At 32.3% G+C, this 26,538-nt stretch overlaps 1 protein-coding gene across 1 annotated transcript in view; it reads right to left on the bottom strand.

Annotated features, from left to right (window-relative positions):
- The window catches only part of LOC149572468 (bifunctional pinoresinol-lariciresinol reductase 3-like), a 136,851-nt gene extending 133,960 nt beyond the window's left edge, over positions 1–2,891 (bottom strand). The window contains exon 1 of the mRNA XM_089811378.1: positions 2,571–2,891. Within this exon, the coding sequence (XP_089667504.1) occupies positions 2,571–2,753 (183 nt within the window). The 5' untranslated portion in view covers positions 2,754–2,891. The remainder of the gene's footprint in view (positions 1–2,570) is intronic.
- Between the last annotated feature and the right edge of the window lie 23,647 nt (positions 2,892–26,538).

Here is a 26,538-nt window from a genome sequence, read left to right on the forward strand (position 1 = left end):
CCCTTGGGGTACGCCCATAGCACATGTGCACCATTCAAACCTAGGGTAGTCTCAAACCCAAGACCATGGGGGTAACCCACGATCTCAAGCTCAATCACTACACCAGAGAAGCTCATATATTCAACCTATTGTCTTTTATCTTCATATATAGCTATGATTTTGTCTATAATTTTTTTTCCCTTGTGATGCAATTGCACATTTTAAGGTATTTATAATTAATACTAGTCTCCATGTCTTCAAAGAAACTAAAATATACAAAAATTCTTTAGGCAAGTAGAAAGTAGAATATCATTGTGCTTAGGAACAAGTTTTTTCTAAGATGACAAAATTGTAATTATAAACATTTTATTCGAGAGGACATAGTTCTAGCAAGTAGAATAGGACATTATATAACCATTTATATCAATTTTATATACAAAAATGAATATTCTAGAACTTCATTAATGGTCTATAATATCTGGTCATACAACTAACTCTATGAATCCTCTTTTTTTTTTAATATACATATAGTCATGAAATCTCCATCTCTAGTCTAGTGCATGCTTCCATTCTCTCATTCTATTCATGTACCTAGCATTAAGATCCAATGTTATTTTATTTTTATTTTGACTTTGGTCAACTTGATTAATTCTATAAACTTGGTTTTCATATCGAGATTCCCATTCTTATCAACAATTTTTTAAGTACTAGTATTTTATATTTATACCTTGTTTTTAGGTTTGAATTTATAAATTATATTTCATTATTAACATAATTCTATATTTCTTTATTTTCCTCCTATTTGTATGTTTATTAAGAAATGGTGGCTTGATCTTGCTCATAGCGTTATGCATTAAAAAAAGTAGAGTTAAAAAAAAATGTTGAGATAAATAGATTATCTTCAGGCAAAATAATAATTATGGATGATTCTATATTACTTATAGGATTCAAGATGCATGAGTGACTCTGATCTCTAAAATAAGAAAAAGAGCCCACGATGTTGTTTACAACAAAAGTTATGGCTTTCAAAAGTAGATTACTATACATTGGGAATATAAACATCTATTCAACACAAAAAAAAGAGAGTTATAATAGAGAATTACACTTATTGGGCAATTGATGGTGCATGTTATGATGTGTCAAAAATATTAATTGACTCCAAAATTCAAGCACCCAAGTTTGTTCTTTTTATGAACTAATGGCTTGAATGGAACACACACACACACACACTTGTTTCTCATGTTTATTAGGTGCTTCTTACATGAGATTTTCAAATAACTATCTTTTGTTTGTTCAAACAATAATAGATGACTAATTCATATAACTCATAAAATGTTCACTAATAAGCCATATAGACTATATTTCTTACAATTCTTTATTGCTAAATTTTTCACATCTAAGGCATTTACTTTCACTCGTATTTATCATAGATAAGTCATCTCCAAGGCCACTTTCAATACCCTAATTTTGTGCAATCACTACATCATCTATCTCCCTCTCTCTAGCTCTTCTAAAATTTTCATCATGGAAATGATGCAACACAAACCTCTATTTTACAATCCTCTTCTACTATGAGACCAACTAGTACCAACTTAATGCATTTCCATAGCCACTTTCATAATCCATGGTTTGAATACTCATAAATATCTCCAACCCATTTCCATGCTCACTTTCATAATCCATGTCTTGAATATCCATGACTATTTCCAACACTATGTAACTCTCGTAAAATTACTATCATAAAAATGATGTAACACATGGCTCTATTATATTTTCCTCTACTATTATGATACCAACTACTACCAACTTAATCCATTTGCACATTCAATTTCATAATCCTTGTCTTAAATAATCAAATAAATCTCCAATCCTATATACTTAACCTCCTATAAATCGTATTCACTACAATTGTTTCCAGTTGTCATGTCGCTTTCCTTCCTCTACTTAATATAAGTTATCTAATCTAGGTTCTAGATAGCTACTTTACAAACAATAACATATAATTAAGAAAGAGGAAATACAAAATCAAATGAATGAAATAAAAATGAACATTCCATTAATTCTATACATATCCATGCACAATGGGTTATGAGGCACCTAAAGTTTCATTATATAATGCAAACATGACCTTATTAATCATCTAATGTCATATTTAACGTATGTCACTATTCTATATTACATAATAATTTTATAAGAAAGGTCTCACTCACTCTTGCAGAGGTTTATACACCATTTACTCAAAATTTCCTTAAGTAATATGAAGTTAATGTAGATCTTACTGTTTCGAGCTCATTTAAATTTGCCCAAGGATGAAATTCTGGCTATATGCTCAAAACTTATCACCGTCTTGCATGATTTCCAAGCAGAAATGATCATCATCTAGTTGTACTAATTAAACCACCATAAGACAATGCTTGTATCAACAGTTTTGGTTTTCATATGGACATTTATGTAACTACGAAAACTATACTGTGAAAACTATTTGAATGAAATAAAACTGGAAATTTTCAACAGATGAAATTGAATTGGACATATATGTAAATAAGAAAACTATATCATTAAAAAAAAAACTCAAATTTGTTTTCTTTTACCTCAACAAGTTTGGCCCCAAGCTGTTTGAAGGATAACAGCATCTGCACCTTGTCAATGTTAGACACAGCTTCTGGTCTGAACAAAACGTAAGTGGGATGGCCAAGAGATATACTGGCCTTCACTATTCTCTTGCCTATATAACCAGTGCCACCCACTATCATAACTCTGCTCTTTTTATCCATAATGTATGAATATATTTTGCTGCAAAACTTATCAGTTGTTTAGCTCAACAAAGAACTTAGGATCTCAGCTCTTCTCGTGCCATGTTAAGTACAAAAAGAATCAATATATAGCCAGAGAGTCACTGAACAAATAATGACAATAATCTTGGGTTTTTAAATTTTTTTTGATATATACGTTATCTGTGACCTTCAATAGGAAATTTTGAATTGCGTCAAATATTACTCCATCACTCCATTCTTGTTTTGATCTTATTCTTTTCTTACCTACAAAGACAAAAGGTGTCCATCACTATTTTGGAAGGTAGATGCCAGTTGGGAAAGAATAAAATTAGAGTCAAGAAAGGTGTAATCTAGGTAAATGATGGACATTAGACCAAATCAGTGACAATGGTCTTATGATGGACATAACACCGAATTTAGTTGGTGTGATCTGAATGACTGGGTTGCATTGACCAAGTATGCACCTAGATGTAAGGGAATGAAAAAGATGTGGTTTGGTAGAGATATAATTAATATAGTATATAGTTTATAACAAGTTAAGGAATTTGAAAGGAAACCATTTTCTTTTGGATGGATTTTTTTTTATGGACCAACGTTGTAATCTTGGGTGAATATTCAAAGTTATCATTTACAAGCATACAAATATTAAATATTTAAATTTTAATCATTTTTAATAATTTAAATTGAAATATTTCTAGAATGAATGTTGTTTCTATTTTTAAATTTCTAAAATGTTGTTATTTATGAACTAGTTGTATTATTGATTTTTTTTATGTGTGAAGACATGAGATTAATTCATGAAGTGTGTATCAATTGGTTTTTAATAGCTAGTGAAAGGGATATGAACTTGAGAACTTGAATTTGGGTTCAACATCTTAATATTGAACCATGGCACCATGGTATTGGCCTAAGACAAGGGAATATCATTTTTTGTATTAGGAACATGGCCATGGAAATGTGAATTGATAAAAAGATGAATGTATGAAAATGTGTGTAAATGGATCTACAATAAGGTGGAATATATGGAAATATAAAAGTTCAAGTAATGAAGGATGGGTAAGGATTGTTATATGAACTAAACATAGCACAAGAGTCAACTTCTCATTAATATGTAATTTTATTGATTCAATCCATCACAATAGAGCAAACTTAAATGAAAATTGGCATTGTTATGCTCATTTCACCATTACTTTTTCCTACTTTTGTAAGGTATATGAATATAGCATGTTCCATGTGTTTCTAGAAGTATACAAACATTCTTATCCAATTATCAAATAATAGATGAGAGATCATGCACGTACTACCTTTCTCATGTTTAGATGTTGTTTGTTGTGGGTGTTATTTGTCAGTGATCCTTAATAAGATAGATATGGATGGGTCCCCCAATCAAACATCCCCACATTTTCCCCCTCCCAATATTGGGGGTATTTGTATGATCCCTAATATTTTCAGTTAGAATGTTGGAAACTAATACCATGGGACAAGAAGATCAAGTCTCATCCTTTAGATCTTCCTCTCTTCATATAGAGTTTTTTTTGTAGAAGAGGAACCAACTTCATATGTTGGCAAGCTTAAGCTTTTGGGTATAAACCCTACTTAAATGGGCAATCACACCTGATTATTTGAAAAAGATAGTTTTTGCAAGAGTAATTAAATGGATTAACTATCTGGAATTCTTAGACAAGTTGATGAATGAAGTCATAACTAAGCTCAATATGCCTCTTGTTAGTGAGTTCTTTCCTCCTAACATTGATCAAATCAAAAAATGGGTGACTTCATAATGGAATGTTAAAGGAAGTACGAAGATCATTGCTACAACTAAAGGCCTCTTTATTTTTCATTTTCTTAGTGTGGAAGACCTATTTTTTGATCCCTTGTAGAGAATTAGACTTATGGTAATAATTTTCATATTTATTTATCCATTTGAAAGTGGAATGGACTCTTGGATAGATCTAGGGGTACTCTTTCTTACTTGGATCCACCTCACCATTTTCCCTTTATAATAATAGAACTATGGGACTTTAAGGAGTGTTGTTGATAACTTTGGGTTTCTTTTTGTTGGGAATATGGCTAGATAGATATTTGATGTATTGGCATTTATGATAACATGTATTTAGTATTTCATTTATGCAATCACAAATTTTAAAAAAATCTAAGTGTTAGACTAATTGCAGTAGTACAGAGAAAAATACAATGTGTACAGTCATCAGAGATCAAGTTAGGACATGTGCAGTTGAGGATTGACGAATGAAAATGTGGTGATGACATATGTTAGTGCGTAGACTTGTACAAATGGTATGACACAAGTTACAGTTGATTTACCAATTCTAGTACTTAACAGAATAGAACATAGCATATTAGAGAATTGGATTGTACGACTTAAAAAATTATTTTGGTAACAAAATAACTACTAAGTCATGATAGGTTGACATCGTAGATGTTTACCCTAAGTCAATTTTATATTCAATCAAGCATGTGAAAGCACCCAAGGCTGACTGAGCAGAGTTTTATTAATTTGCGAGATATAAGTAAAGATATGATCTTGAGCAAATAATCTGAAGTGTAGAAGTGATGCAAACTATTATGAAGAAATCTTATATGATATGAGAATGTGATCCTTATGTGATGTGAAATGTGATATATGATCAAAGCAAGTGAAAGATACAATAGTAAGACGATATTGTATGTATACCTACTCTTGTGAAGAAACTTTATCATATAATTGTTGTTGGAAATCTAACTGAAAAGCTCATTGTTGTTGAAGATCAAAGAGGAAGATTTTTCTGAAAGATTGTTTTCAATCATTGTTTTTCCATTGATGTCAAACCTACTATTTGTAGGGATGATATTTTCTTATAAGATTCATGCACTATCACTTAGTTGATTGATGAAGAGGATTTATCAACAAGATGTAACAAGAGCACCTAAGGGAAAAGTTGAGTTATGATGTTGTAATGAAGTACAAGAATCAGTTAAGACAATGGTCAAGTAATGTATTGATGACAAACTCAAAGATATAGAGGTTGGTCACACTTCAATAAATTGGAGGAAGAAGTTGTAACAAGGTTGACTGCAAAGCTTTAACTTTGATCATCAAAAGGTGCCAAGTAAGTCAGTTGAAGCCAAGAAAATTCTTAATAGAAGCCGAGTAACAAAGTTCTTAGTTGATTCCAAGTGATCTTCAAGTGCTGAGTAAAGATCAAGTGCCAAGCATAAAAAAAATTTAGTATGTATCGAGTAATCTTTAGGTGCCGAGCATCAGGAAAAACATAGTTAATGTCGAATAACATAGTATATGCCGAGCACCAGTATTTCAATAGTGTCGAGCTAGTGCATTATTTCAAATGATGAAGATTCACCAAATCTAAGCTGACATAGTGGTTGCATTGAATTTTGTGAACAAGTTGGAAGATAAAGATGATGAGTTGTTGGCATAGAATCTTATGTGAACCATTTTTGGGCAAATTCTAAAGGATTATTCAAGAAGTTTCTAGAGGAAATAGAATATGGAATAGATACAATGTATCCTACCTAATCCATGCGAATTGAAATTGAAAAATGGAAGAATTGAGTGGGAAAAGAAACTCCAAGACTTCTATTTAAAAAGTCTTATACCAAGAAGCAAGGAGCTGTTGATCCTGTTGCTACAGAAGTGCCAAAATCTGCGAAGTGAATGAAAGGGGGTCAAGAAGGAGACAACTAGGAGAAGAGCACAGAGGCTCAACTGCTAAAAGTCATCATGAAGAGATGATTGCACTGGAACATTGATTATGAAGACTCAAAAATACAAAGCTTGAAAGAAAAGGCAAGCAGTTAAGAGTTGTAGAGATACAAGGCCAGGCAAGGATATGAGCTGAGAAGCGATCTGAAATCTGCAAGATAAGTTGTATGTTGTAGTAAGGTCAAGACTTTCTAATACTCTCTAGAAATTGTATTAGATCTAAAAATCCTATGGACTTAGGTTGGCCTAATAGCCATTTGTAAATCCTTTAATAGGGTGGCATTCCAAGTGAATGTTCTAAAGTCCTTTTACCAGGGCCACTTCTAACAGGGTGGTTAAATCCTCTAACAAGGTCACATTTAATAGTGTGTGTTGTAAGCCTTTAACAAGGCAGTCCTTTCATAGGGCATCACTTTAGAAGGGTGAGAATTGAGTAGCATGTTACTAGTGGTTTTTCCCAAATTGGGTTTCTATGTAAATCACTATGTCATGTGTTGATTTCCTGTGTGTTGCACTTGCATGTTGATTTACAATAACTTGCTAATTAGACAAGTTAAAGTTTGGAAGAGTGAATGCTTGGATTAGTTCACTATATTAAGAGAAAAGTTTGAATAGGACATCTGGACCTTGAATAACTAATTCACCCCCCCCCCCCCCCCCCCCCTCTCAGTTATTCTAAAGCAATTCTAATAATTGCATGTTAGGGTAGTGGGCTCTTCTTGCATACATTGTATTTGATCTACCAACTCCTGGCAGGGTTAAGGCTTTTAATAGGGCCTAGTCCTTTAACAAGGACTTGAGACACTATATGTATTTCATAGACTCCTAACAGGGTCAATATCCTTAACAAGATTATTTTGTTTAGTGGATCATCTTGTGGGTATTATCCCCATGAAGGTTTTTCCTTGGCCAAGGTTTCTCTAGTTAACAAATAATGGCGTTATGAGTTCTCTTTGTGCATGGTTATATTTACTGTTCAACATTGTTGGTTATAAAGTAATTAACAATATTCAGTTGTGAGTAAAACTTTGTAAAATAATGATTCACCTACCCCCCCCACCCCTTGTATTATATATTTCTAACAATTGGTATAAGAGCATAGTTACTCTAAAGAGGCTTAACAAATTGAGTAAGATCCCTATAGATATGTAATAGTTGAAGAGAAACCTTGAAGAAGCTCTTGAATAAATTAATCTTCTTATAGAAGAAAGAGACAACCTGAAAGATAGGTATGAGGATGCAAAAGTCTACATTGGTAAACTGAAAGACAAGATTGATGATCTAAAATCTGGTAAGGAATCAAATGTGCATATTAGTAACAATGATGAAGTGGAAATTCTCAAGAAAGAAAATGATATTTTGAAACATGAGTTGAAAATTGTTGAACTTGAGTCTTAAGAAAGATGGTAGTAAGAATGAACCTAATCTAAAATCTGAGAATGTGAACCTTAGATCCCAATTGAGTTAAGTAACATTTGAATTAGCTTATATTAAAATAGAGCATGCAGAATTAGAAAAATACAATATCATTGTAAAAGGAGAATTGACACAAGCTAAGCAGCAGTTAGAAAATCTTTACTCTAGTAGTTAGAAAATTAATGAATAGATGTTTCACTAGAGACCTTCATATGACATGACAGGTCTTGGATATCTTGTTGGAGAAAAGTCTACAAAGAAAGCTGAAATTAGAAAAGAACCAAATCTAGTTGTTGAGTCCCCTAAAGAATATAATCTAATATTGAATCAAGCACTTCTACTGAAGTATCTAAAGAGATTGAACTAGCTGATTTGTATGTGAAACATGATGAACCTAAGAAAATGGAGAAAGTTGATAAACCTAGGAAAGATGAACCACCCAAGGAAGTTAGACATGAATTCAAAGGTAGATGTTTCATATGCAATGAAGTTGGTAATATGAAAAGAGATTTCACATGTAAGTCTTTCAAACCCATCACTAATTTCTATTGTTATAATTGTCATGGTTATGGACACAAAGTAGTAGATTGTAAGAAACCTAAGTTTGATGGTAATAATGCAAATAGTAGAATGTTTAGGGATACTAGCCATGGATGTAATGAAAGAGGAATATCACAAAGAAGATCTAATGATGGAGGAATATATGATGGTGAAAGGAAATAGTTTGTATGTAACAAATGTAACAATTGTGGACATATTGCAAGGAATTGTAGAGCACCTAAAAATCACAATGGAACTAATCAGAGAAGAGATGCACATGTATGTCAATTATGTAATAATTTTGGACACACGACAAGATTCTTTATAATGGATAAAAGGAACTTCAATATGAATCCCAATTATAGAAAGAACAATAACAAGAATGTCAGAAGGAATAACAACAACAATGATAACAGTTAGAAAGAAGTAGTAAAAGAGCATGTTAATGAATTTAAAGAAGCATTCATAAAAGCCAAGGATCCAAAAAGTTCTTATATAGTTTTGGAGGAATAGTATTTTGATGCACCTAATGAGAAATTAAAGTCAAAAATTGTTGTTAACTCATCTTATTTGAATTAACCATTTGCAGTACAAGCATAGTGTCAATTGATAAAAAATGATGTTAGAAAGAGAATTAGATGTTGTGTAGTTAATAAATGGTAGAGGACATAGAGATGAAGCTATGATCAAGTGCACAAGAATTTGTGTGATGACAATAAGTCATACAGAATAAAATAAGTTTATTGGTATGCAATGACAACTTTTTGTAGTAGAAGCATGTGTGCATTTAATGTGAAGCAAGTTTTGACATGATTTAAGGAGTGTGAGAAATATTGTAAGTATCATTTGATCGTGCAAATTGTTTAGAGTGATTTTGTAAGGTCCCTCCTCACATGTACTTTTTAAATATGAATTTCTCTGTTAAATCCGTTATAGGGGATTAGAATGGATGTAAAGTAATGTTTTATGGTTTAGATGTCCTAAGGAAAATTGAGATCAATTGATACATGCATGTTTCAAATACTCCATGATTCAAGAACTACTACATTATCTCTATTGTTTAAACTTTAATTTGCACTAACAATAATACGAGGTGTTTCACCTAATGATGATGATGTTGATTATGGTACTTCAATGATTAGGCTATATGCATTCAGATAGTTTAGTATTCCTTATTGGCGATGTTTATGATATTTAGATATATGGATGCCTAATGATGATTATTCTAGTATTTTAATCTAAATTAATGAATAAGTTATGTTATATTGATTTTGTAATTACTGATGATTAAATGTATGTAGAAATGAAAAAAGGGTAATTTAAATAAAAATTGATGTTTTGATTAATGTGATTTTTCCAAATGTGTTTTAAATATATACGTGTGATTTTTCTTGAATTGTTGATGTGTGGAATGAAGTGTGTAGGATTATTAGCCAGGAAATCTAATAGAGAATCAAAACTAGACCTTATGTACTGTTTGTGAAAACCAGGGTTGAGTCTAATAAAAGATGCAGACCCCATTGTTCATATTTTATTTGTATCATGAGTTGAATGAATGTAATATTTTGTAATCATTAAGTGTTAATATTTTGTAACTATTTTTTTATAGTGTTTCTTAACACTTGTGATTCGTATATGCATTTCAGCATGATAATTAGGGTTAGCCGAGTAACATAAGAATTTGAGTTGGACTAGATTAGTGACCTAATGCTAATTAGTAGGTAATCAAGAATTAATTACCCTAATTAGGGTTTAGTGATAATTTTTCATTTTTAGGGTTTTTAGGAAGTCAAAATATTTCAAGCATTTTAATAGGTCATTAAATAGTCCTAGAGGCCAAAAATTATGAAAACTAAGTACCCAGGGGGTATATGTATGGGTTGGGGGCATTTTCCACCCCTCTAGCCCCTTTCGTTGACTTTGGTGACCACCCAAATATCTCATTTTTGCTTTATTAGGAAAATTGGAGCTTCATCATGAGTTTGATAAGTAAACTCCACCTTGAATTTATCTTTAGTGGTGAGTTTAAGTTAGAAGACTCTAGAAACTTTAGTAAAGTGGGGGAGTTATTACATTTTGTAAGTGGTTGAGTTAGGAGCCTATTTTAGTGGTAGATTTAAGAGTGAAAGATTGTTCACCCAACCTCTAGATTTAGAGAGAAAATTCAGGATTGAGGGAGAAGGAAGGATAGCTCTTCTCAAATTCTAGTTGCCATAACCATATTGTGAAGGTAGGAATCCTTCAAGCTCATGTGTCCATGTTGTTTTTCATTCTTAAGTAGTTTATTTTGTATATGTAGTTTCATGTGTTTGATGAACATGTTTGGGATGGGTTGTAATGGGTTTTCTTTAAATGTTTTCTTTCGTATTTTACTTTTTATTTTTAAGGGTATTATATGGTTGTGTTGGCATTACTCACCTTTAAATAGGGCAGAAGTGGCCATGTACAAGAGGAGGGCTTCAGTTGGACTCCAACAGTGCAGAGTCTCTCCTCATGATGAGGAGAGGGAGAGAGTAGGGTGTTATGAGCCCCTACTTGTCAGTACAATGTTTGTGTTTTTGGAAAATTGTGAAGTGAAAGAATGAAAGTTCTTGTAAATCAGCCTCAAAAGGCCATCTGTGGAAGAATAGAAGTTCTTGAGATTATAGCCCTGAAAGGGCATCTATTATGGTGTTGTGATCAATGTCTCCTGTCTAGAAAAATCCACATTTTCCCTAGTTTGGTTCAATGATGAACCTATTGTGCAAACCTAGGATGGGAGTGAATGGGCTGACTATGTCATCCTATTAAATTTGTTTCTCTCCCAGTTAGTTTAGTTCTCTCCATGGTTACCTTGATGTATTTATAGATTTTGTAGTGGCTACCCTATTATGAAGCCAAGCAGGAATTCAAAGTTGTTGTTTCAATTCAAAAAATGTTGGGAGATTTCTCCTTGGGATGATGATCCCGTGTAAAAAAATGTTATTGTTAAACTTATTGTTGAAATGATTATGATCTCAAGTTTTCTTCCCTAGTTCTTTCTTGAGGGAGTCCTTGAATCAAATGATTGACAAAAATGAGAAATTTCCCTTCATATGATATTCTTTATGATTTAAATGTGTACGCATATGTTTAAATGATAATTAGGAGAAATGATGTTACTTAAGTTTTACAAATTTGATCTCGAAAATGGATTAGAGGAAATGCAAGTCATATGATTAGTGTATCACTTTGTATTTTCATAATAGTTAAAAATAAAAAAAAATGCCTTGTTAATAAATAAAAATAACATCAACATTATGTTATTATTTTTCCTAGAATTATTTTTCAAAACAAAAATCCTCCTTGGCTATGTAAATAAATTAGGAAATTTAATACTTGTAGAAAAAAAGGGATACTTGAGAAAAATTTATCCCCTTAGTGCAAAAGGCTCTCTGCGTTTTGTATGGGAAGATTTAAATCCCATTTACAACAAGGCATATTCCCTTTAGTATCTTATAAATGTTCTCTTAAGCATGAAGTTATGTAATTATAGAAATCATTAAAACTAAAATTAAAAAAAGAGGGGAGACTATCCTATCCTAGAACCCCCAACCACTAAACTTTAAATATTTACTTCACCATCCTTCTAATGGTTCCTATCTATGCATACCGCTATGCCAAGTTGAGCATTGAATGGAAAGTGGATTTCATAAAGTTTAAGGAAAAAAATAAAATCATATCATATCCAACCATCCACCAATCCCATCCAAGGGAGGCACTAACTTGATGCAATGTTCTTGAGCTGCCCTCACATACCTTGGACAGGGCCTACATGAGAGTCACATGGGATAGACCTTGGTCCACATGAGGTGTATTGGGAGCTGCCCAAAGACCTTGGGAAAGGGAGTAAGGGAGAGGTGGGTAAGTTTGGGTGGGGGTTAGTTACGATTAGTATGGTTAGGTTAGTTAGAGATAAAGGGCTTACTTAGTGTTAAAGGTAGTTGTTATATGTTAGATCTTAGTAAGAGTTAGGGGTAGAATATGTTAGATATTAGAAATTAGTTAGTGTATTATTCTATTTTAATATTTTAGATAAAGTTTATTTTTGAGTAGTAGTATTAAAGTTTTGGTTAATTGTTTGTTTATGTTAGTAAGTATTTAGGTTTTTGTTATGTCTTAGTTTAATAAATGATTATATCTTATAGTGTTAATTGTTAATGTTGGATTAATAATTAATTTTTCTAGTATTTAGTAAAGTGTGATTGAAGTTTTTTTTTAGTTTTGATTCTTAGACTTATAAATTAGATAATATTACATGTTATTAAATGATAGTTTTATTAAATTTCATAATAATAAATAGTATTTAAATAGTGTTTATTTCCTTTTCTTAAAGGAATGATTAATTCAAAAGATATGTAAATCAAGTTTAATGATTAGTGAATAGATGATTTTTTAATTCTATTTTTATTAATGCTTAGTACTTAGGATGAAGATTTAAACTATGTGTATTAGAATTCTTTGAGTAATATATTTTAATGGTAAGTGATTTTTAAATTTGACTATAGTGTTGGACATTGAATTTGCAATAGGGTTAAAAGCTCTTATGTCAAAGGCTAGTATTAGATGTTAATGAATAAACATTCTCTTAATAATTAAGTGAAGGGTAGGATTGGAAATGAATCAGTTAGAAAATTTTATGTTATTAGTCTTTTTTTGTGATTTAAATTTATGTGATGATTATAGTATTGGGTTAGTTTACTTTTGGACTTTAAACCTAGAAGGTAGTTAGTGGATCAAGAAGTATTATAACTCAAATTGAATAGGTAACACAATGATGGGTTGGGTTATGATAGAAGATGAGTTAGACATTGTAAATAGTTTATTGATAAATGTTTTAATATTATAATTAGTTCAAAATGAGTCATGATAATATCTAGATTAAGTATTAATATGCTATGATGGATTAACCTTTAAATGTAGAAATAGATTCTCCTAAGGATTGATCTAGTATAGTGTCAGAAGGGATAGCATCATAGTTGACTTATGAAATTGGAAGTTTTAACCTTTTAAATTGAACCTAATTGTTAATCGATTGACTCATTCAAGCTAGGACTAAGTGTTTCTATAGTGTTAGGAATTTAGGGGTCCATACCCATACAATATGTGGAGATGTCAACATTGCATCTTAATGATCTGTATTCGAATCTCACTTTAAATTCTAGGTAATCCTTCCTTAACCTAATTAGTGTAGCATGTATTAAAATAGTAAATTAATTATCTTTAAAAAAAGAAGAAAAATTTACGTACATTTTTGCCCTGTATTTTGGCCATGACAAATTTAAGAGTGTTTTGATAGAGAATTCAAGTGCAGAGATAGGTAATTGGTGTGTGAATTGCAAAAGCCCTAAAATGCAACATTTAAGGTATTATATGGAGCTCAAATTTGAATTGTTCAATGCATACACTTAAGAATCATGGCAAGTCAAACTGTGTATGATGTAAGTGAGAGACCGAGGTATAAGTTCAAGAAACACCAATTTGTTTCTCTTATGGATGATATGCTAGGAGAATTTTCCCAAATCTCATTGAATTTGCTTCACATAGAAGATGTTTGAAGCTACATTCATTGTAAATTTGAAAGCATTGGAGATGGAAAAATCACATAAGGATTTAGAAGTTATGTGCAATAGTGACCTAACCCTCAAACCTAAGTACACACACCTAAATGAGTTGAATTTGATCAAGTATATGTTCAATATGGAGTTTGAAAATCATGAATGAACTAGGATTATCCTAAGTAGAGTTCATGATGAGATGTTTTGGATAGGTGATGTACTAGTTGCAATTGACAATGATCTAATTCACAAGGTCATAGGTCTGAGAAATGAGGGATTCAATCCAGTAAATGATAGGAATGTAAGAAAGATAGTTGAGAAAAACCTACATACTAGGTTTGATGGAAGAAACATGAAGGTAGACATGAGTCAAGATAAATGAGTCAAGTTGTTCAGTAAACTCTTAGGGTACAAGTTTAACCACAATTCTTGGGTAAACTCAGTGACAATATGGTTTATGCATGCAACATATGTTATGGAAATATAGAGAAGGAAAGTAAACTTATGTGAGATAGTCAAAACATAGCTATTGGACAACATTGCAAAGTTGAAAAAGACCAAGAATGTAGTATCTAGTTTTGAGTCTTTGTTAACTCATATATTCTTCTATACAAGCAAGTAGTTCCCTAGTATGATTGTTGGAAATATAAGATGAGTAACTAAGAGGGGAGGGGTGAATCAGTTACCACAAAAGTAAATCCCATATCCCTTAGCTTTCAGTACAAATCAAAACTCTGATTAAACTATATTCTATTGTAACTCGGCAAACACACATGCACTTTATTTACACTAGCAAATGTTGTAACTCGATAAACACTAAAATAACTTGGTAACGGCTTAACATGAAAATATTTAAAATATTATCTAAGATTAATCTTACTTAGTTGCATACACATAAGAGAAATATCATGAACACAATTGACACCAAGATTTAACATAGAAACCTAATTTGGGAAAAAACCACCAATTTCAACTAGATACAGATTTTCACTCTTCTAAAGTGAGCCCTGATAGGAGCCAACCCAATTAAAAGTTATGAAACACATTGTTAGGTGTGACCCTATTAGAGGATTTAATCACCCTATTAGGAGTAGCCTTGTTAGAGGTCTTTATAAAATTCAATTAGAAATGCAACCTTATTAGAGGATTTACAAATAATTGTTAAGCTAACTCAGTTAAGAGATTTAGATAACTACTACAATGGTTAGAGAGTAACAATAAGATGACCTGATTTCTAATGCAACTAAATTGTTGATTACATAATCTCAATTTTGGCTTGTATACTTGATCCTTCCTAATCAAATGTATCTTTGCAACTCAACAAGGATATTCTTCTTAGCCTTCTAATTTGCTTCCTCTAAGCATCAATAAATCTTCTAATCACTTGCACTTATGCTTGTGTTTCTAATTCTCAACTTGGCCTTATATCTATATCTTACACATTTTCATGTTGACTTGAATAAAACTTAGAATAATTAATATTCATCTTCTTAGTCAACTAGAACTAACAACTAAATCAATTGTACTTAATATGTCAAAACAAGAAAATCCTTTGTTAGCTGACCATGCTTGGCAGACACTAACTCAGAAATGATTTTCTTTTGAACTTAGTAGACACTATCTTGTGAACTAGGAAAACTATGGAATGCTTGACAAACACAAGAAACTATCTTCATCGCCTGAGTGAGCTTAGCATACACTGACTGGAAATGATATGAAATTTTGCATAACATCAAAGAAAATACACAATTAATCAATTGTTTCTAACAATCTCCCTCTTTGGCATTAATGGCAACATAACATGTCATAATACAATAAAAATTTTAGAGAAACAATAAATTAAGAAAAATATCCTTAGTTTCATCTTGATTCTCATCCATGAGAACTCAACTCCCTTTGCCTTCAGTTTCTACCTCTATCAGCAAAACTCTAGCTTCAAAATCTTCTTCTGATAGAAAACTCTCCTTCTTTGATATCAGACCAAGTTCTTCCTCATTGATATCGCCAATTTTATTTTATTTTATTATGATAACCAAACTCTCCCTCTTTGACATCTCATGCCAAAGAAAATGTTTAGTAAATATCAATGTACCTTATGTACTAATTCATTTGTAATGTGCCTTTTCAATACTACATCAATTGTCTAATCTTCAACATGCTTTGGTCGATGCATCAGTAAACTACATTTAGTGAGCTTTAGATAGAGGAATGACCCCTAACTTACCTCTTACATACAAAAATGCATCCTTAGGTAATGGCTTAGTGAATATATCTACAATTTTCTCTCTTGTATTCACATATTACAATCTTACCTCTTTATCTTGTACCAATTATATTAAAAAATGATATTTGATAACAATGTGCTTGGTTTCAGTATGCATCACAAGATTCTTTGATATATTAATCGCACTAGTGTTATCACAAAAGATAACCACTGGATCCTTGATCTATATCTTCATACTTTCCAATATTTTCTTGAACCAAAAAATATTAGAACAATTAACTATTGCTGCCACATATTATGCCTTTGTTGTTGACTAAGAAATACAATTTTTCATCTTGCTTGTCCAAGGTACTAGTCTTTTACCAAGAAAAAATGCTCCACCACTTGTGCTCTTCCTATAATCAACAATTCCTACCCAATCAACATCTATGAATGTTTTCAAATCCAAATTGCCTCCTTTTTTGTACCATAGTCCATATTCTTAGTACCTTTTAGATATCTCATGATTCTCTTAATTTCCATCATGTGATTTTCTTTGGGATTTGATGAGAATCATGCCACCATACCAACTGCTAATGCAATATCAGGCCTTGTGTGTACTACATACTACAATTTTCCAATCATTTATCTATATGTAGTTTGATCTACGTCTTTTGAATCATCATTTTTGGAAAGCTTATGTCCAATAGACATAGGTGTTCCTAAAAATTTTGAGTCTGCCATCCCGAACTTATTTAGTATCTCCTTGATATATTTGGATTGAGTAATATAGATACCATCTAGTTTCTATTGAATCTACAATCCAACAAAGAATTTTATCTCTCCAAACATGGACATCTCAAATTATTTACTCATCTCTATTGAAAATGCCTTGCATAAGCCATCATTTCCCATAAATAAAGTGTCATTCAAAAATATTTCTACCAATACAATCTTCTTGTCTAGTCCTTCTTTGATGTACAAATTGTTGTTATCATTTATTCTTTGAAAACCAATTTTTATCAAGTAGTTATGAAGTCTTTCTTACCAATCTTTGGGATCTTGCTTGAGATCATACAAACCTTTGTGTAATTTATAGACCATATCTCTCTTGCAAGGATCTACAAAACCTTTAGGTTGTTCAATGTAGACTTCCTCATCAAGAATTCCATTCAAGAATGTAGATTTTACATCCATTTGATAAAATTTAAATCCTCTCTATGTTGCATATGCTAGTAAAGTCCTAACACCTTCTAATATTGCAATAGGAGCAAAAGTTTCACCATAATCAATACCTTCTTCTTTAGAATAACATTAACAAACTAACCTTGCCTTGTTTCTTTAAACTTCTCCATCTTCATTTAGCTTATTTCTGAATACCCACTTTGTACCAATTACATTTTTATCCTTGGGTCTAGGAACAAGAGTCCAAGTCTTATTCTTCTCTATCTATTCTATTTCTTCATTCATAGCTTTAATCCAACTTTCATTATCCAAAGCATCTTTAACATTTCTAGGTTCAAATTCAGCAAGCAAAAATTTACCTTTTAATTTGTTTCTTGTCATTATTTCATTTGACTTATCTCCAATTATCCAGGATCAAGTGCAAGATGCTTTCTGACATAGCTTGCTAACATAGGTACTTTGGATTTAGAACATGTTCCATTAACCTCTTCATGATCTTCTATGTCAAGCTCAAGTCCCACTATCTGTGACTTGGGTCCATTTGACTCAATTTTCTCAGGTCCTAGCTCAGTAGCATCTAACTATGACTCGAGTCCTTCATACTGTGACTCGATTTGCATTAGATTCAACTCAGTAGCTTTAGGATATTTTGGGACTCAGGAGGTGAAATCTCCTGACTTCTAAGTAGATTTGGTACAGTATCATGTTCATGATAAACAAACTTTCTATAATCCTTAGGTTCTTTGTTTCTTTCCTCTTCACTCTTTTCTGCAAATTCATCAATCCTCACATATGCACTTTCTATGATCTTATGAGTATTTAGATTCAAAAAAATTTATGCTTTACTTCTACAAGAGTATCCTAGGAATATTACTTCATCACCTTTGACATCAAATTTACCCTTCCTAGATTCCTTCAAGATATAACATTTTCTACCAAATACTTTCAAGTAACTTACATTGGGTTTGTACCCATACCATATTTCATAAGGAGTTTGATTTGAATATTTCTTTAACTCTACTTCGTTCAATCTATGTAATACAATATTGATTGCTTCCTTCCAGTATTTGATTGTAACACTCTTTTCTATCATTAAGGTTCTTGCACAATCCATGATGGATTTGTTCCTTCCTTTAACTATACCATTTTTTTGAGGTCTACCAGGGGCTAATACTTGTCTCTTAATTCCTTTTTCAATGTAGAATTCATTGAACTCATTAGAAATGAATTCACCACCTCTATCTAATCTCAAACATTTAAGCTTCTTTCTAGTTTCTTTCTCTACTCTTGCTAGATACAACTTAAACTTTTGAAAAGCTTCAGATTTTTCTTTAAGATACATTACAGTCATCATTATAGAATAATCATCAATAAATAGAATAAAATACTTATCTCCACTATAGCTCCCTATTCCAATAGGTCCACATAAGTATGTATGTACTAGCTCCAAGACTTTTTCTGAATGATATTCTTTTGTTCTAAAACTTGTCTTGCCCATTTTACCAATTTGACAATTTTTGCATAGACCCATATTAGGTTTCCTTAAACTAGGAATACCTATTACTCTCTTTTTTTCCTTATCTTGAAAAGATCATCAAAGTTCACATGACCCAACCTTTTATGCCATAACCAAATTAAAACATGAACTTTCACTAAGATCTAGGTAGAATAGGTTACCTTTTGTTTGTTTCCCAAAACCAACCATATTTCCTTTTCTATCTAGTAGTTTGGCCTTCCCATTCATGAATTCTACCTTGAATCCAATTTTATTCAACTATGACACACTTAGTAGATTATGCTTTATACCTTCAACCTAGTAAGCATTATCACATCTAAGTTCATTGGTTAGTGAAATACAACTTTTTTCCTTTATGCAGCAAGGTTCATTATTTTCAAATCTCACAATACCACCACCATAATGCTCCATATGTTCAAATTTTATTTTATCTCCATTCATATGATATGAGTAGTCACTATCAATAATACATGTATCATTTTTTCTAAAATGAGAGATAAGTGTCATTTTATCTCCTTCATCATTAGATTCATCTTTTATAGCAATGTAAACCATTTTATCATCTTCTCTACTATCTGAATATTTAGCAATAAAATAACATTTCTTACCTTTTTCCTTTTAGTCCTTGAATTTCTTAAAATCCTTCTTTCCTTTGAACTAACTGTGCTTCTTTTCATCCTTGTCTTCTCTATTTGGGCATCTTGTAGCAATATGTCCAACTTCTTCACAAGAGAAATAGATTAGAGGAATCTTACCTTTATACTTTCCTTTGCCTTTGGGATACCTGCTTTCAAGCAATGCTTCAATGACTTCAAGATCACTGTCATAATTTTCTTCCTCTTCACTTTCAAATTGTTTTCTTTTAGACTTTTTAGCTTTCTTCTTGAGTGATACCTTAGCTTCAAATGAAAAGTCAAGATTGTTAGAAGTAGGAGTATAATTATCATAGTTGTCTAGTTAAATTCCATCAATCTTCCAAATAGAGAATCTAAAGTTATAGTATTATTTGGATTACATCTCATCTCTTGAATAAAAAACACTTTGATTGCATAGATAAGAAGAAGGGTTCTGAGTACCTTTCTTACCACTGTTACATAATCAATTGTTCCACTGAAGGATTTGATAGCATTGACATTGGCTTTGACTCTATCAACATATTTCACAATATTTTCATCTTTTGTCATTTTCATTTTATCAAACTATCCTCTGAGAATTTCAGCTTTGGTTCTCCTTACATTTTAATTGCCTCCACAGATATCCTTTAGTTTTGTCTACATTTCATGAGCAAATCCACAATCTTTGACTTCATCAAATTCAACACAGCTGAGAGATGAAGCAATATCAATCATCATGATATTATGATTCTTCTTCTCTATAATTTCTTCAATAGTCATTGTTCTAGTAGGAGCCTTGTATTCATTGTCAAGATTCTTTAGCCTTGCATCTCCAATGGTTTCCAAGTGTAGCCTCATGAGTTCTTTGCATACAAAAAAATTATCTTTGTTCAACTTTGGAATCTCCCTTCTATAAGACAACCTCTAATACCAATTATTGTAAATATTATAAGAGGAGTAACTAAGAGGGGAGGGGTGAATCAATTACCACTAAAATAAATCCTATATACCTTAGATGTTAGTACAAATCAAAACTCTAATTAAACTATATTATTTTGTAACACAAAAAAAACACATGGACTCAATTTACACTAACAAATGTTGTAACTCGGTAAACACAAAAATAACTCGATAACTTCTTAACATGAAAATATTTAAGATATTATCTAAGATTAATCTTAATTAACTTAGTTGTATACACATAAGATAAATAGAATGAACACAATTGACACCAAGATTTAATGTGGAAACCAAATTTGGGAAAAACCACCAATTGCAACTAGTTTATGATTTACACTCTTCTAAAGTGAGCCCTGTTAGGAGCCAACCCGATTAAAGGTTACAAAACACACTATTAGGTGTGACTTGTTAGAGGATTTAATCACCTTGTTAAGAGTCGCATTGCTAGAGTTCTTTAGATAATTCAATTAGAAATTCCACTTTGTTAGAGGATTTACAAATAGTTCTTAAGCCAACTCGATTAAGATATTTAGATCACTGCCACAATGGTTAGAGAGTAACCATGAGATGACCTGATTCCTAATACAATTAAATTGTTGATTAAAAATCTCAATTCTGGCTTGTATACTTGATCCTTCTTGATCAAATATACCTTTGCATCTCAACAAGGATAATTTGCTTATCCTTCTAATTTTCTTCCTCCAGGAATCATCAAATCTTCTAATCACTTGAACTTATGCTTGTCTTTCTAATTATCAACTTGACCTTATATTTATATCTTACACATTGTCAAGTTGGCTTGAATACAATTTAGAATAATTAATATTCATCTTCTCAGTTGGCTAGAACCAACAACTAAATCAATTGAACTTAATATGCCAAAACAAGAAAATCCTTCATTAGTCGACCATGCTTAGTAGAAACTAACTCAAAAATGATTTTCCTATGTTAACCAAGTGAACTTGGTTAACACTGCATATTCAAAAAGTTCCTTTTGTAACCAAGTGAGCTCGGTTAACACTCAACTTCTGCAAACTTTCCTTTGACGATCGAGTAAACTCGGTAGACACTATTGTAGGATTTGAGAAAATATACAAATTAAATCCACAAGCCCTCAAATCACCTTCACATATAAAACCTATCACAAAGAAGAAAAAGATAAGAAGAGGCAAGGGTTTGGTCTAAAAAATAAGGAAATTATATTCTCAAATGAAATGTAAATTTTTGTACAATATGATATGCAAATACACTAGGAGAGCCTATTTATAAAGACCTCTAGAAAGCTTCTAGAATGAGCTAGAAAGCATTAGGAGATAAGCATGATAACTCAGCATACATCCACAAAAGGTGGATTATCCTCCATGTAGATGAGAGGACAAGTATGACAAGGAAGGAAAAAACTCTTGTGTTGTTAATAAGTCAATATGTAAAAGTATGCTAACTCCTAGATGACAACTAATAAATAAATGCATTTATCCTAAGTAAACTTAAGTAAAGTGTAAATAATAATAATTTACACTAACACCCCCCCTTAAGTGCAACTTGGAGGAATTCACTTAAACTCAAAAAAGCTGAGATGAAATGCAGAATGGGTCCTGACAACTAGGCCATGTTAGGTACCCATGTACAAATGCAAAGAAATGCAACCTTTGAAAATAGGAAAAGAGGGAAAACCTCATGGGAGAAACTCTCCCCCAAAAAGAGGTAACAATATGTTGAAAAAAAAATTAAGGAAGGAAGGCCTCAACAAGACCCCTCAAGGACAATGACTAGAAATGGCTCAAGAGACTCTCTCAAAACTATAAGTACAACCAATGCCCCCATGAGAAGAGACACCAAAGCCCCCTAGAATAATGGAGTCTATATAGAAATAATTGAACCAATGAAACTCCAATGCAAAAGAAACAAAGGCATAGAACAAGGAAACCCCAAAAGGAGAGGTGAAATTGGAAGGCCTAACTAATGCTAAAAGGAGAAAACATGAGGATCCTGAATGGGAATCCCCAAGGCAGGTGCACTGACATTGTCATGAAAGAGGAGATGAATGTCCTCTATAGAATCCACAATAGGTGTAGCTGGAGGGTTAGACAGAGCTGAAGAGGAACCCTGCTGAAGAGAAAAAACTTCAATTGGATGTGGTGTGGTGATCTCAGGAACAATACAAAGGTTCAAGTGTCCTAACTACACCACATGATGCTCTTGTAGAAGAGAAGAAGTGTACTTTGATAATGGAGATAGTGGACCAAAGTGTGAGAAGGTGTAGAGACAAATGGAATGATCAACTATCCCTATAGCAATAAGACCTCTTATTGAATGATCCCAAATGAAGACTAAATCTATAGCGAACTCAATTGTCTTCCCTGATCCACTGTGTGTAATTTGAGAAATTGAGAGAAGGTTTGCAGATAGAGATGGAACATACAATACATCATTGAAGGTGCCATCTTGAATGCTAACTGAACCTTTCCCATAGACTATTAGGGTAGTGTTATTCCCCATGAGAATTTGAGGAATGGGAGAAGCCTTAAGAGCAGAGAAGACACCATGAGAAGATGTCATATGGTGAGAAGCACCTGAATCTAGTATCCAAGAGACCTAGGAAGGGAATGCAATGGATGCCCATAATGCATGACCCTATCCAAAATCTAGTGTAGATGTTGAAGAGATAGAAGAAGACTAAAAGGAAAACCCCTATGAGGTAGTAGAGGATGGAGAGGAAATGGTGCTCTTCTAAAGAAGAGCTTGCAAATTTGTAATATATTTCTCATAGCCATCAAATCTCTTTTGAAAATAATATGACTCATCATGAGGTCCCTTCTAAAAATAGGAATAGGTAGGAATCTCAATCTTCTCCTTCACCTTCTTTGTAGAAGAAGATGATGGACTAGTAGAGTGCTAAGAGGAATCTGATATCTTCTTTGGCTTCTGCTCCTGTGTATCATTGGCAAGCAATGCCTATGACTATAAACTTTTAAGTGAATCCATCTAAGTGAGCTTGGATTGCTCATGAGTTAGCCTCTCACAAAATGTCTCAAAAGAGGGCATCTGATGTCTGTTACCCAAGGCATCCATGTGGAGTAGAAAGTAGAAGAGAAGATATGATACTATCCTCGTAACTTTGAGAGTATAAAAAAGATACACTTATTATCTTTTTTTTTTTCCCACATCCCTATAAAATTGTATGCAGAGATTTGAACTTCATCAAGAAGTCTTCAATGGTGGGAAGCTAGTAGGTGTCAAAGAAGTCAACTCTACATCAAGCTATAGTACCCAAAACTCATTCACTATGCCAAACAAGTTGTGAAACTTGGTCCAAATAGCACAAGGAGTGGTCAAACCATCCAAGTGAAATAGAAGAATATCTGAGATGTTCAGTGCAATCAATCCCATGGCTTCATCCATTTTTTTTTTGTGCTAAAGAACCTTAAAGGGGCACTACAAAATAGGTTGGTTCTCATCTAGACATGACCATAAGCCTGATGACATGAGAAGCCTAGCCATTTGTAGTTTCTAAGTGTTATAGTTGTATGGCATGAGCCAGGTCACATAAGGGTCTGACATTGAGAGAAGAAGATGAAGCAGAAGAGTCTATTCTGAAGTAAATTATAGAAAAGAAAATGCTCCCCCCACAACATATAAAGATATTCCTCAAATACCAAAGAAACAACTATAGAAAGCACAAAACTAAGAAAAGAACTTGGATTTCAGATGTAGAGAGGGAGGAAACTGAAGCCTCTACTTCAATGACAAAAATAGGAGCTCAATATTACTCCAAACAGATTCCAGATCTAGAAAGTAAACAATAAATCATGCACTTTTTTTAAAAAATAACATTGAAATATGTGTCCATATGAGCCCGAATGAAGCCTTTGAAGTTGCAAAAAATAGGATTTGTGATTTGTAGATAAATTTAGGAATAGAGATCTCAAACAACTTGAACCACTATGTAGATCACGAAATCCTACCCCAAAACAAAAAAAATGCTCAAGAAAAGGATTCTATATGAGGGAGATATCACTATTTGAAAATTACCTCTATAGTTTTTTTTTTTGAATTGTCATCATTGCACCTCCAAAAAACAAAGAAAAAAGCCCAAAAAATTTCAGATCTATTATGTCAAACCCTCTTTCTCATTTTTCTCCAAATATTAAACAAGCTACAACAGACCTAGCTCTGATACCATGTTGGATTTGAGAAAATATGCAAATCAAATCCACAAGCCCTTGAATCACCTGCACATAGAAAACTTGTCACAAAGAAGAAAAAGACAAGAAGAGGTAAGGGTTTGGTCTAAAAAATGAGGAAATTGTATTCTAAAATAAAATATAAATTGTTTACAATATGATATGCAAATGCACTAGGAGATCATATTTATAAAGACCTCTAGGAAGCTTCTAGAATGAGCTAGAAAGTGTTAGGAGATAAGCATGGCAGCTCAACATACATCCACAAAAGGTCGATTATCCTCTACGTAGACAAGAGGATAAGTATGACAAGGTAGGAACAAACTCCTATGTTGTCAACAAGTCAATATGTAAAAGTATGCTAATCATAGATGACAACTAATAAATAAATGCATTTATCCTAAGTAAACTTAAGTGTAAATAATAATAATTTACACTAACAACTATCTTATGAACTAAGAAAACTCTGGAATGCTTAGCAAACATGGGGAATTATCTTCATCACCTAAGTGAGCTTGAGAAAAACTGACTGGAAATGATATGATATTCTTTGTAAGATCAAAGACAATACACAATTAATGAATTATTTCCAACAATGACTATTTGGGAAAGTGATGAATGTTCTATGAAGTTTGTAATGTAATGTTACAGGGCTAGATTAGAGAATGTTAGAGACAGTGACATTGATAGAATGATGAAGAAATTTTAGACTAAAATAAGATAGAGATATAGAATGCCTCCTTCCATGGTGGAAAAGTTTAAAGAGGAGATATGTTTCATGGTGGAAACTGATACTACCTATATGGAAGTAGTAGAACCTAGGGTGAAATTCATTGAACCTATGGGATATGAAATGAGTAACGAACTCATAGAAGGGTATGCATAGATCATAATATAGTAAAAAAAGGATGTTGAATGTCCTAGATGGGGTACATATGAAGAAAAGGTAAGGAAAGTACATTCTGAACTTTACAGTAAGGGAATCAAGAAGAATGTGGAGAAGAAGATAGATTCCATTCTCAAGGAATTAGGTATGACTAGAGAAGATTTTAATGAGATTAAAGGCATTATGCTAGAGATGAAAGCCATTGGAAAGAGTTAGGTGATAGAAGCAACACCAAATGTTGTTGTAGTGCCATCTGTAGGTATAACAACTACAGGACCTAGAGCATAGATACCCACTACATCCTATGCAATAGTTGTGTAAGTACAACCAATTATAATATGTCATGATCAACCTAAGAATAAATTAGAGGATGTAACTCCAATTTCATAGATAAAATATGAGAGATTGGTGAAATTCATGCAAGAATCTACACCAACCTCCAAGAAAAGGGTGAAGCAGACTGGCAATGGACCTAGGAAAAGAAGAAAGACATTACAAATCAGCGATTTTAAGGAATCTAGTGATTAATCTAGGGAGAGACCAATTGACAAGAAGTAGAAGAAGGAAGGGCACCAACATGAAAGAAAGTATTGAAACCAAAGGTAGAGAATTTGAACATGTAGATTATTAATGATGATAATTTTGTATAATTGAATAAGTATTATAGCTTGTATAAAAATATGGATAGAAGACAAGTAGAGAATGGTATTGTAAGGAATATGATATTAAGAAATAAAAGGTTTGATAGCATACAAGGTAAGATCACATAAGATCTTCACAAAAAGCTACTAAATAGAAAGAGGAGAGTGGTAGAAGAAGACACTAAGCTAAGAGAGAGCATGATTAAAAAATTATGCAAAGTAAACACAAAGGAAGATTTGATTAGAATTTTGAAGGGCATTGAACCCTTGTTGAGGAACAAAAGAAGATTTATTCTTCTAATGGGAAGAAATTATGAAGAGGTTAGGAAAGAAACTGAGGAAA

The sequence above is a fragment of the Cupressus sempervirens genome, chromosome 2 (genome assembly GCF_028749045.1).
Source record: "Cupressus sempervirens isolate cs-2001-9-10 chromosome 2, ASM2874904v1, whole genome shotgun sequence".
Classification (NCBI taxonomy): Eukaryota; Viridiplantae; Streptophyta; class Pinopsida; order Cupressales; family Cupressaceae; genus Cupressus; species Cupressus sempervirens.